Source organism: Citrus sinensis, chromosome 1 (assembly GCF_022201045.2).
Source record: "Citrus sinensis cultivar Valencia sweet orange chromosome 1, DVS_A1.0, whole genome shotgun sequence".
In the NCBI taxonomy this organism is placed as follows: domain Eukaryota; kingdom Viridiplantae; phylum Streptophyta; class Magnoliopsida; order Sapindales; family Rutaceae; genus Citrus; species Citrus sinensis.
This window is the reverse complement of record NC_068556.1, coordinates 16,074,639-16,088,138: the sequence shown is the minus strand read 5'-3', so window position 1 is coordinate 16,088,138 and position 13,500 is coordinate 16,074,639. Positions and strand designations below refer to the sequence as shown.

Below are 13,500 nucleotides of genomic sequence, written 5' to 3'. Positions count from 1 at the left end.
TCTTCATTCCAATGAGATTCAATGTAAATAGAATTAGAATGATGGAAATCTTACTCCCTTCATAAAAAATTTAACTTGTTTGCTTGATTTACACCTCTCTTACTCTAAATACACACTCCCTTTCTCTCCATACTTTTCGCCTTTAAATTTTCCTTTAATAAGTCTTTCCAAAAGAATTTAGGATAAAAAAATAATCTAATATCGACCCCCAAAATCAAAGAGTAATGATACAGCCACAAATTCTTGTACAAACTTATTTTGTACAAACTGATGTGGCATGATAAGATTGGTTGAATTAAATATCACTTGCCCCACATGATTTGTTTTTATTAATTTATATTTTCATTCAACCAATCTTATCATGCCATATCAGTTTGTACAAAATAAGTTTGTACAAGAGTTTGTGGCTATATCATTACTCAAAATCAAATATAAGAAGATCCGGACCTTAATATTTTATCAACCCAAACCTTGAATTTGCTTCACATTTCTTCCTCTCCGGCCGTGGCCAGCCTTGCGAGTGAAAGTGAAAATAATTCTTTTTTCTTTTTTTTATTAGCTTTATATAAAGCTTTCTAATTAATAGGCTTGTTTATAAAGAGTGAACATTTTGCTTTTAATGTCTCGATCCCATAATAACTTGTATATTAATAAGCTAAACTCGTATATTTATGTTGAGGCATTACACCCAAAGGATTAAGAAAAAGATCATTTAGAAAATTAGAGCTATATAAAAATAAAATTCCCACCAAAGGGAAAGGAAAACATCTCATGAATAATTGATTTAGTTATAATGTCAAACATCTTTTCTCACCATAAAATATGCAGACAAAAACAATTCAGTTGAAATAGCAACAGCAAGCAAATGATAAAATTAACCATCTAATAAAGCTTCCAAGGAGTAGAATAACCCCATTCAATTCAGAGAGCTTGTGCCAACTTCGGACCCAAGCATCCTCAATATTCTGTCTTTGAATTGCAGTTATATTTTCTGTGTTTTGATAGTGGATCATTCTACACAATTTATATTTTTCCTTTTTAGGCTACAAATAAATTGATTTATTTTTCATATGAAGAAAATTTTTCTCTTTTCTAGTTTTTTGGGTTTTTCTATAGTTACTTTTAACAGTTATATATTACACCCAAAGAAGTCATGACAAATTTTTTCAACATTCTGTCAAATTTTTCCGTTCAAAAATTTCTGACCAAATATCATTACTGGTTATATAAAATTTACATCACACTTCACTTCAAACCATCAACAAACAAGGAAGCAAATAGCTCCATTTTTAGCTTGCCCAAAACGGCACCAACCTGAACAACCCCACCTCCATCTCTGTCTCTACAATCTGACATAGCAATAGTTCCTGTCTTGTCTACCGACACAATCTCCACTTTCTTCGGGCCTAAACCACCCGAAATCCGACTCGTACAAGCCAAAATGGGTTGACCCGGCTACCGATAGCACCAGTGCTGGTTGTTGTGTATACATCCTGATTAACTTCACAATCTTCCTCTTAGACCCTTTAATATCGTCCCCTTCAAGCCCTTTGCTCAGATCACTTAATTTCTCGGCAACAAAAGCAATCCCATTTTCGGTCATGAAATCACTTGCCTTCGCAGCCATGGCAAGTGATTCAACACAATTACCGAAATAATTAACCGGAACCGGAGGATCCAAACGGTCCTACAATTAGCTGGGAATCCAAAAACAACATTTGTACTGGCCTCTTCTCCATTTGCTTTAACCATGCAAACGTATGCATAAGATAACGAAAGTACAAAAGTCGATAAATGAAGCTGTTTTGATTGTCCTACTTCGTATTGATTTCCATTTATAGAAAGTACCTTGTACCGCAGTTTGTTTATATCTTCACGAGTCAACTTAAATGTAGCTCGAACCAAATTGTTTTGATTGACAAGCCCTGCTGAAAAATCATGTTTTAAACTTCTTGATGAATCTGAGCCGATAGCAGCTAGCATGCTCTTCAAGTAGACCATGTCAAGCCCTTTGGTGTCTTTGATGACAGTCCGGTCAAAAGATGGCGTTAGGTCAGGTGATAACAAATAAGGATTTTTTTCAGTTGCTTTTAATTTACATAAATAAGCCCAAGCTTTCATGAATGTTGTTGAACTTTTCCCATCAGCAACTACGTGGTGAAATGAAATACCAATTGAAAAGCCTTCATTTGGAAATAATGTTATTTGTATAGCCACTGCCTCTGCTTTGTCCTCAGATATAACTAACTGCGGCGTCAGAGGACGAAATTCAGCAGCTTCTCGAATTCCATCACTAGCAAGTATATTGAAGTCGGCGTTGGACACAGCCACCGTGACTGAAACGCCGTCGTTTGGGGAGTAGTATATGGCTGGTTTCTCGGCATCTGAAGGCCACGTTAGGTGACCGGCGAGAGGGAGATAATGGAAGAGAGTGAGAGAAAGGGAGTGCTTGAGCTTGGGGAGGATTGTTAAGTTGAAAATTTCGGATGTTAAGTGAGCGACTTCATAAAAGAAGAGGCGTTCAACAGGAGGGGTGAGGATCCAAAATGTGTCAAAGTATGTGAGAGGAAGATGAAATGATGTCGTTGAGTTGGGGAATGGGGTGATTTTGGTAACCTCATCTAGTCTTACCAAGTTATGAGTTGCTGCCATGGTAGCGATATGGAGGTAGCAGGAGAAAAGCGCTGTAGCTCTGATAGCAATGAAGAGAAAAGGGTCACAGGAGGCAAGAAGTGAAGAAGTGAAAGAGATGTTGTATTGGTGAAAATTGGCCTTTCAAAATTTTATTAAAACTACTTTTGAAAATATGTTAATAAAAAAACTTTTTAAACTTCTCAATCATGCAGAAACGCCTTTTTCCAACAGCAAATTTTCGGCAAAATGGGATAAATGTAGATCATGTTTAAAAGGAATTTTTAGAAATTCAGCAAAAATTTTTATTAAGTTCTTAATATTTTTGTCAAAATAAAAATCTGTTTTCAAAATTTTTTTCCCAAGTACTGTTCTCTTGAATAATGATAAGTACCAGTCATTTGTTAATATCTTAAATGTAAATTATATTTTTGTTAATTAGATGAGATTTCTTGACTTGAAAAATAAATAAATAAAATAAAAATAAATTAAAATTGTGGGCCTCGGAAATCTCTTGTGTTTTGGCTTTCATAAAAACATTGATATTGCCGCTTCAAATTAATTATTAATCTCCTTTAAGCAATGAATTGATCTTATTATACTATATAATGCGTTCGTCATACAGATTTTCCTCACTTCATTCCAAATAGATAACATGTTAAAATAATAGGTTGGTAACAAACTTCCAAATCAGCTTGCACATTCAATCCATTGCAATAAAGAAAACTTGGTGGTAAAGACCAACTAGTGCACTGTGATATTGTTAAATAAAACTTTCATGATTTCATCTAATGTGGGCACAACAAATTTAAAAATCGTCTAAGAATATCCCTAAAATCATTTTTAGCTTCGTCCACTTCCAAAGTTTGTATTTTAACAACTGATGCAATGATGGATTATTTCCAAATGATCGATCTAAGCCTGCAGATTTTTTAAATCTGAAATTTTTAGGCTTGAAATGCAAAAGGAAAACATATTTCAATTTAACACCGAAAAGCTTGAATTTTATAAAGTCCAGGGTGTTGTTTACAATGTTATAAACAAATCTTGAATAAACTTTAGATTCCCTAATTAAAAACTGACTCTTCATATATATATATATATATATCTTTAATTCAGAATATAAAAGTTTCACCGGAAAAGGACAAAGGAGAGAGACAAAGGGAAAAATGCAAAATCAAAGATGACTTTGGATCAAGTAATGTCTTGGCTAGGCAGAAAAACTGAAACTAAGAATTTTTATTTACACCGAACAGACAAATAAATTATTCAATCTATGATGCAGACTTGTTTCACATGTCATATGAGCGCATAACATGATACATCTTTTTTTTTTTTTTTTTGGACATTAACGTGCCTAGCCAAAGCTAAGGCAAGACGAAACGAGGGTGTAACATCCAAGACAATCATGATTGAGCCATAAGTCAGCCTCATTCGGAGGTGAGTTCAAAATATTCAGCCCAACAGGTAAGGAAAGTGCAAACATTAGCAAAAAAAGTTTGCTGCAAAGTTGGTTTCTCTGAAGCAAGCATGATAATCACTTGCCAGTTCCTATTTAGCAAATCTTTAATCTCCTTAATGAGAGGCATATGCATTTGGCATAACTTTCACTACTAGAAAAATAGGCTTTACTGACACCAATTTAGTGTCAGTAATTACTTTTGCTGATACTTGTTAATTGTGTCAGTAATGCTCAAGCCAGAACACACTGACACTAATCTTTGGTGTCAGTGATTTTTGTGTCAGTATTTTGTGTCACTATAGTATCACCGCCATAGTGATACTATGATGTTAGTACCAGTTGATACTATTTCTATGTCAGTATTTTGTGTCACTAGAGAGTTACAAGGATAGTGACTCAATCGCGTTAGCATTTAATGATACTATTTACATGTCACTGATTTATGTGACTATAGTATCCGGAATCCACTGACTCAGTAACATCAAAAATTCTTATTGTCATTTAAATAATTAGTGTCAGTATTAACGGTGCTATACCGGTTGTGTTTTATTTTTTTTAATCACATTATTCATGTTTATTTTACAATTAAAATAAACCCAAAATATATTAAACATACCAAATCTTGTAATGCAATTCACATAATACACATTTCAAATACATCAGTTAAATTAAAATAGTTCAAATACATCATTGTTTGGGGGTAAAAAATAAGTTCAAGTACTAAATTAAGCTTTGAACAAGTAGTATACACGATAAAGTACTAAATTAATTTCGGAAAATTTAGCCAAGAAGAAAAAACAGATAACAATGTCACTGATTTTGGAGTCTGCATATGCCTTCATTTTTTTTCCACCTACAAGTATATAAAATCAATTAGCACACCACAAAAAATAAGTCACAGATTTGTTTTAAGGAAAAATAATCATAAATTACTTGTATGTTACCTCGCGATTGTAGGCTGTAATTAACTTGGCAACGTATGTAGCCCACTGATCACGAAGTCGCGAGAGGTCCTTGACAGTGTATTCCTCAACTCCCTTGAACTTTAATTTGAAAACAACAAGTTATTCACCGAAAATCCTTGACTAAACTACTTAATTATCATTCATTTAAATACATTTGTGTGTTAACAATTAAAGCCAACAAATAAACTCCAACAATGTTACTGTTTTATCCAAAATTATATAGGTAAATACTGAACATCCTGATCATGGTAATTCCAAAAAAAAAAAACAACTTGTGAACCCCAACAACAATAATATTTGATAGCCGAAGCAACTTGTGAACCCCAACAGTACGCGATTTAATACAAATATGGATGTAGATACAAAACCTTAATTAGAATGACAACTTATCCTCATCAAAGTAAAGTACAAGCAACGACACCATAGCACATCCCCACTAACAACTACTTTGCAACCCAAACAATTGTTTTGTGTTGGGATATGCAGTACATTGTCTATATCCCAAATCCTAATTCATGTCTATATGGATATTCATATAATCTATTCAACAGTATGCAACATAGTCACCATTATAAGTACCCTCACAGTTTATAAAATGCATACAATACGCAATAAAAAGATAACTGTAAAGAAGCACACAGGTGTTTGCGCTGATTCATTTCACAATAAATTAAAACAATATGATACAGTATTGTAAAAATCATTTTCAATACTTACATTATTTTTCAGAACGTTCACATTTGTGATGATATCTTGCATGTATTTCATCACATAGTAACCACATTCAAAGCTGCTCGGCTGCCTCGGACACTACAAGATCAAAATTACATTAATTTTTTACTGTACATTAACAATAATTAGTTAGGTTTGTCTGATTTTTACCTTGACAGGTATCCATTGAACATTGGCCTTTGTATCAGAATTTAAACTCTGATGTATTCGAATCCCCCTACAATTAAGAGACATAGCTAACGTTAGCAAATAATTAGCATAAGACATAAAAATAAAATAGCATGATCAAAGATACAAATAACAAACTTAACTGATTGACAATCTGCATTAGCTCTTCATCAGGACTACCTTCCAAAGGATCAAGGTAATAGGTTGTACGTCTCACCATATCAATTGCCAATAACACCCAGTGGGCACTAAACAAAGTAAAAATTGTTCTCACACATGAATTACAAGTAAAAGTGATTAATCTACAAATTAAAGAATATAACTAGCAAATGAAAAAGGTTATACCCAGGGTTATATGGGAATACGATGACTTGTCCCAATTCTGCCAAGCCTAACAGTTTTGAAATGTATTGAGTCCTGTTTTTGAAACTGACCCTTGGATATAGCTTCTCAAAAAGCCCAAACTGAACTGGTTTAGTACTTCCAGTGCTCTCCATCTCCTCATACAGGTGTCTAAGAGGAAACAAATATATATAACGAAGTAAGTTTGAATATAGGAAACAAAATAATAGGGCCAAGTTTACTAAAACATAAGTTATGATTTACCGTACTTGATCCATATGTTAATAATGCAGTTTGAGACCTCTTTAAACTCGATGATTTCAGCACAAATCATTTTGTCCAAGTGTGTTTCCCAAATTTCACCAAAGGTTGCTGTGTCATGCCGAATCCTGATCAACCGAGGTAAAGAATTCTCGATGAACATGTTCATATATTCACTCCTATCATTCTTTCTTGATCGTGCTGCTGCCCGTGTATTCTTCACACGTACATTGAGGTCTTTTGCTGCTGGTCTGATGACTCTGGGTTCTTTTTTGGCTACTTCTGCTGGTATGATGACTCTGGGTTCTTTTTTGGCTACTTCTACTGGTATGATGACTGGTGGTTCTTTGTTGGGTACTTTGTCATGACAGGAGAACTGCCTATCTAGTACTTTAGGAGTTAGTCGAGGAGATCTTCTCGGTGTGGGCTTTGAAGTAATTTCACACTCTACTTTTTCGGGGGTTTGTTGAGGAGTTGCTTGGGAAATTGTGGTGGGACTGTCCTTGATTTTACTCTTCACAGATTTTGGAGTCGACTTACCCGATGGGAAATCAGCCTATGCAATAATCAAAATACATTCCATTAGTAGTAATACATGCATATACAAATGGAAATAAAATAATGACATGTAACAGGCCATATACCTTTCTTTTTCCAAGAGTTTTAGGGGATTGTTGATCATTGTCAATCTGAACACCAGTGGAAGTTTTGGGCTTAGGAAAGTTAGGACTTTCAACTTCAGTATTGCTATATGCATTTAACCTTGCATTCATGCGTTCTAATTGAGCAGACATGAATTGGAAACTCTCTTGATACATCTTTCTTTCTCTTGCTAACTCAGTGGCATCAGGGACATGAAAGTACATAGATGGGGTGACGAATTGCCCCACTCCTTGCACCCTACTTCCATTTGGCTGCTTCTAAAGAGCTTCACCTAGAATGTCATGTGACCCTTGTGATTGGAATGTTCCTTGTTCAACCTGACACTTCAGCTCATTCTACAAAAAAAAAATATTGTAAATCCGCAATTACGAGTACAAGACAGCAGCTAAACTAAACTAATATCCTTCTTGAATCTTTAACAAAGAGCAAATCCATATACAGTTCAAATTGAAACTACATAAAATATTACAAGACAACACCTCAAACAAGTTTTAACTTTTTAATATGTGAAGAAATAAGTTCTGATGAAATCTTACTGAGTTTCTGTCAATTGTAAATGTTGCCATACAATTATTACAAAAAGCAGTATATATGTACGTTAATATCTACCCCCACACACACATATTATATAGAAAATGCATAAGAATTAAGTATACAAGTGACTTACTATTTTCTCAGCAATTGGCGTCACATCAGAAGCATATTTGCCATCTCGGTCTGCTCGTGCCATTAACCAAGCTTCACTGCGATCAATCTCCCGCTCAGAAACTCCACTCTCTTTTTTCTGTTACAAGGTGACATAAAACATAAATAATTGATTCTATTATATTATACGCATTAGATTACTTATGTTACTGTAATTACTCCATATTACCACACTTACTTTTCTATACAACATGCTACCATATCCTGTGCTACCCAAGCGATGGTTGTAGACATTCTTTGCTCTTTTGTCTTTTGCCTTCTTACTTTTTTCCTGCACAAACAGTTTATATGAAGAATAAAAAGTTACCACTGATTATTAGTAACTACCAACAATTAAATCAGGTAATATTAACAAACAACACACCTGAAATTGTTCAGACAAAACTTTGTCAACAAAAAGTTTCCAATCTTCTTTTTTAATGCTTGGATATTCAATAGGAGGCAACCTTAGTGACTTTCGATCGTCCTTGTTAGGTAGAACGAATTCAGTTGCCAGTTCACATCGAAAGTTTCTTGATGCAACCCCCATCCACTTTAATACTTGGCTTTTGCATTTCAAGGTCAATTTGAATTTTTTCTGTCAACCAATAACATGGATTAGAAACAACTTTAAAAAAATCTGGAAGTTATATAAAATCTTTAAACATACTATGAAACAAGAAAACAAAACCTGAAAATGAACCCATAAAGTTTCCTTCATCTCCAGTGGCACACGCCTCCAATCATCAAGTAAAATTGAAATTGTTTCACGTACAATGACTCCAATGTAACTCCTAAGATCATTTCTTCCCTTTCCAACTGGAACACCATAAGAATTGTACTCAATTGCAACCTCATGACTTAACTTCTTGTTTTTGCAAACCTTTTTTTTTTGTTTATTTTCTTCTCCTTGGTCTTCCGTTGAGCTCCAGAAGAGTGAACTCAACATCGTCAGCCATCTCCTACAATCCTGAAAATGATTAAAATAAATAAGTATATCATTTAGATTAATAAGTTAATACAAGAGCAATAGCATATAAAGAAATAAATAAATCACTTACTGGAAAACTGTGAAAATTGTTGCTGGAAACTAACTACAATAATGCATTCACTGATTTTCTAAATCAATATCTATTGGAATAGCATCACAATATTTTCTGTCATAAATTCCTTCATCATCTTTCTCATCCAACTCACATACTGGAAGTTTGTTAGATAATAGAGAAAATACATCCACGTCTTCACATCTTTCCCCATTTAACTTATAAGCTTTGTCGGTCACTGAACAAACTATTGATTTATTATTATCTAGCTGGTCCTTTACATAAAATACTTGCTTTGCATGACAAGCCATAATAAAGCAATCAGATTTATAGCCAATCCGATTTAAATCAACTACAGTGAAACCTAAATTGTCAGTGCAAACCCCTCTATCATCTACCCAATCACACTTGAAAAGTGTTTTTTTAACCATTAGATAATCAAGCTGCCAAATCTCATCAATGACTCCATAAAACGTCATGTCTCCAAAATGAGGACTTTTATCTTTTGAGCTTGAAATCTGTAGAGTGTTAGCAACAACCCTAACACCACTATTTTGGGTCACACGATTACAGTCTCGGTCCCTCGTTGTAAAATTGAAGCCATTTATCTCGTAGCCAGAGAAGGTCACCACGTTTGAGCGTGGTTTGTTTGCTAACCAGCACACTATTTCGTCAATCGGCACATTATTTGCTTTATCATGTGCCACCTATAAATTAATTTAACAAGTACAGTAATTAGTAACATGTAGAAAAATCTTGTTAAGTTTATATCCTATATTGTATTTAGTTAAGTAATTCTAACCTTTGCTTGTAACCAACCAGAAAATGTTCGTATGTGTTCATTTTACAACCACAGATTTGTTTTTGCCTTATAGGGGTTTCTTGATGCCAAATAATGCATATGCTCCCTACAGTGAAACATATTAAGATTTAAAAACTAGTATATTAATCTAATAATACAATAGTAATATTTTTTTGAAAAATTAACAACTTACTCGATATATATTTGGATTTCAGGGGTGTTCATTAGAACACACCAGTGTGCTTGTGCCAACAAAGGATCATCAACCACCTTTATGTTTGCACCTCCCAAAGGCTTTTCGATAGATAAATCAGTTGGACAACCAGTAGGTAGCCCAATAACATCACAATTTGAGAGGTACTCAGCACAAAATGCAAGTGCTTCTTCTGCAATATAACTTTCTACAATACAACCCTCAGGGCGGTAGCGATTACGAACATAATCCTTGAGAGTTTTCATTTGTCTCTCAAAAGGATACATCCATCGAAGATAAACAGGCCCACATAACCTAACTTGTTCAACTAAGTGGACTGTTAAATGGATCATTATGTCAAAAAAGCTAGGTGGGAAGTACTGCTGCAGTAAGCATAAAGTGATTACAAGTTCCTCTTGAAATTGGTCAAGAGTATTAGGATCTACCACTTTACAGCACAATGTATTAAAAAAGAAGCACATTCTGATTATGGCCGTTCTCACATTTATAGGCAAACAGTTTTGAATGGCTAGTGGTAGAAATTGTTGCATCAAAGTATGACAGTCATGGGATTTAAGGCCTTGAAGCCGACAATCATCTATTGAAACAAGGTTTTGGACATTGGAAGAATACCCATCAGGGACTTTCACACTCAGCAAGGTTTCACAAAACTGTTTTTTTTCTTTTTTACTCAAAGTATAAAGAGCTGGAGGTAGGACTTTGTTTTTTTTGTTTATTTCATCAGGAACTAGTTTTCCCCTGATCTTTAAAGACTCAAGATCTTTTCTAGCATTAATCCCATCTTTTGTTTTGCCTGGTTGATGAAGTAATGTGCCATATATGTTTTCGCACACATTTTTTTCAATGTGCATCACATCTAATTGATGGCGAACTAATAAATGCTTCCAATAATCTAACTAAAAAAAGATTGACTTTTTTTTGTACAATTTTTCAGTTATGTTCTCATCACCACCACTGCCATCATGTTTCCGCTTTTTGGCCTTCTTTTTCTCGAACTTAATATCTATATCTTCCACCATATTAAAGATTTCCTCACCAGAAAAAGTTTTAGGAGGCTCATTCCACTCTTGCTTCCCATTAAAAACCTTTTTCAGTTTCCGAAATAGGTGACCAAGTGGTAGAAAGCGGCGATGGCCCATATATGACATTTTCCTACTATGTGGTAGCCAACATGCACAAGTGTCTATCCCACAAATTGGGCAAGCATAATAGCCCTTAACAGTACAACCAGAGAGGTTTCCGTATGCTGGAAAGTCACTAATTGTCCACATCAAGACAGCCCGTAAATTAAAAGTTTCTTTTCTATAAGAATCATAAACATCAATACCTACATCCCATAGAGTTTTTAAGTCCTCAATCAAAGGTGCTAGGTATACATCTAGATCATTTCCAGGTTGTTTAGGGCCAGATATCAAAAGTGACAACATCAAAAACTTTCTCTTCATACACAACCATGGAGGAAGATTATATGTTATTAATATAACAGGCCAACAACTATAAGTAGTGCTAAGTGTACTATGTGGGTTAACCCCATCAGTTGAGAGAGCTAAACGGAGATTTCTAGGTTCTTGTGCAAATTTTGGCCACTTATTGTCAATTAATTGCCAGACTGGTGAGTCTGCTGGGTGGCGAAGTTTGCCATCTCTAATTCTTTTATTAGCATGCCATGTTAAATTTTGAGCTGTTTGTGGTGATTGAAACAATCTTTTCAACCTAGGAATATGTGGAAAATACCATAATACCTTTTTAGGAACCCCTTTTCTAAATTTTGTTGAGCTATCTTTTTTTTTTTTGATACCTAGATGCTCCACAATTTGGGCATTCAGCAAGATCAGCAAATTCATTCCTATACAAAATGCAGTCATTTGGACATGCATGTATTTTTTCATACTCTAAGCCTAGCACATTCATTGTTTTCTTAACCTCATACATTGACATAGGTCGAGTATTATTATTTGGCAAAATATCAGCAAGGACTTCTAACAAAGCAGAAAACCCTTTATCGGACCACCCATAGTTCCCTTTCACATTGTAAAGTCTCATTAAACTAGATAACTTTGAATGTTTTGCACCCGGGTATAAAGGCTTTTCAGCATCTTCAAGCATATCCTTAAAAGAACTAGGAACTCTATCACAATGCTTGTAAGCATCTTCGACCATGTCAATTATATTACTGTAATCATGACATCTAAATCTTTGACTATGTGAATGATCTTCACAGTTTGTAAATGTAGATTTAGAGTCAGTCTCACCATGCCAAGTCCAAACAATATATCTTGGGAGAAAACCTTTTTCAAATAAATGATCCTTCACTTGTTGAGGAGTATGAAACTCCATAGTACAACAAAAGGTGCAAGGACATCTAATTGACATTCGATTTTTAGCATTCAAAATGGCAAAATCTAAGAAATCAGCAACTCCAGAACGATACTCTACAGACAATCTATCACAAGTTATCCAACTTCTGTCCATTTCAAATATTTTACCTGTTCACATATGTAATGTCAGTTTAAGTTTAATTAAATTGCATGATTAATTTAAAGTTCAATGTTATTATGATTATAGTTGTAATAATAAACTTATAATTCTAGAAAATCATTAATAGCCCTATAAATCATTAATTATAATAATAATTTAGACAAAATCCTGAAATTGAAACAAAATAAGTTTTGAAACTTAAATAGGAGATTAATAGGTAAGATGGGTGCTAATGGCTTTTTAAGTAGTCGAACTAATTCATAAGTCAAGTAACTAACAAAAGTTAAGAGTTCAAATAAATAATGTCTTCATACCACTTTGCAAGCCATTTTTTAAGATTCTATAAATAATTTTTTAACTTCAAATACAACATGCAGAACTACTTTAAAACAAGCATTTCTTTATTGAATCAAACACAAATCATCAACTTTATACAATCTCAAAATACTCACAACCACGAGCTTAATTAATTCATATCATAGTCATTGTCTCTATTACAAATCGTCCAACCAAAACAGAATAAATAAACAAGTAGGATTATATAACAAAATTTACCTCTCTTTACATGAAAAAGAGATGTAAATAGTTTGTAACCACTAAATACACAGTCATTCAGCCAATATAACACCCAAACAATCATCTCCTAATCACAAAGGCAAAAGCTAAAATCAAATTTCATATTTTAGTACATTCAAAATCAACTAACTTATTGCTCAAAGTTAAGAAATGGAGCTAACAGTTTATTTCAGAAACTAAAAAAAATGCACATTCTTAGTTTTAATAACAATAACAGTAAATCACATGCACAAAAGTTTGAAACTGACCTCAAATGTGGCAGAAAAAACAGAGTCGCAGCAGCAAGTGTTTTGAGTTTAAGTAATGCATGGACAAATTGATTGCATCAAAACCAAAGCCTCCAAATTAGGACTCCAAACACAAATTCCTTAAATTATATATTAGCCAATCTTGTATGTTCATACTAAAAAATTGATGCTTGTTCTCATGGGGGATCAAATAAGAATAAACTTGTTTAGCACTGGGACAATCTCTTAGCG

At 33.9% G+C, this 13,500-nt stretch overlaps 2 protein-coding genes across 2 annotated transcripts; both read right to left on the bottom strand.

Annotated features, from left to right (window-relative positions):
• Positions 1–1,192: 1,192 nt before the first annotated feature.
• On the bottom strand, positions 1,193–2,761 carry LOC107177946 (malonyl-CoA:anthocyanidin 5-O-glucoside-6''-O-malonyltransferase-like). Its single transcript, XM_025101244.2, has one exon. It carries the CDS (start codon positions 2,650–2,652, stop codon positions 1,600–1,602), a length of 1,053 nt encoding a protein of 350 aa, XP_024957012.1. The 5' UTR covers positions 2,653–2,761; the 3' UTR covers positions 1,193–1,599.
• An 8,102-nt stretch (positions 2,762–10,863) lies between these two features.
• LOC127903631 (uncharacterized) lies at positions 10,864–12,127 on the bottom strand. The gene is made up of 2 exons (XM_052443902.1): positions 11,766–12,127; positions 10,864–11,680 (listed from the first exon to the last, which is right to left on the bottom strand). The coding sequence occupies exons 1-2, from the start codon at positions 12,125–12,127 to the stop codon at positions 10,864–10,866; spliced, it is 1,179 nt and encodes a 392-aa protein (XP_052299862.1).
• Positions 12,128–13,500: the final 1,373 nt, after the last annotated feature.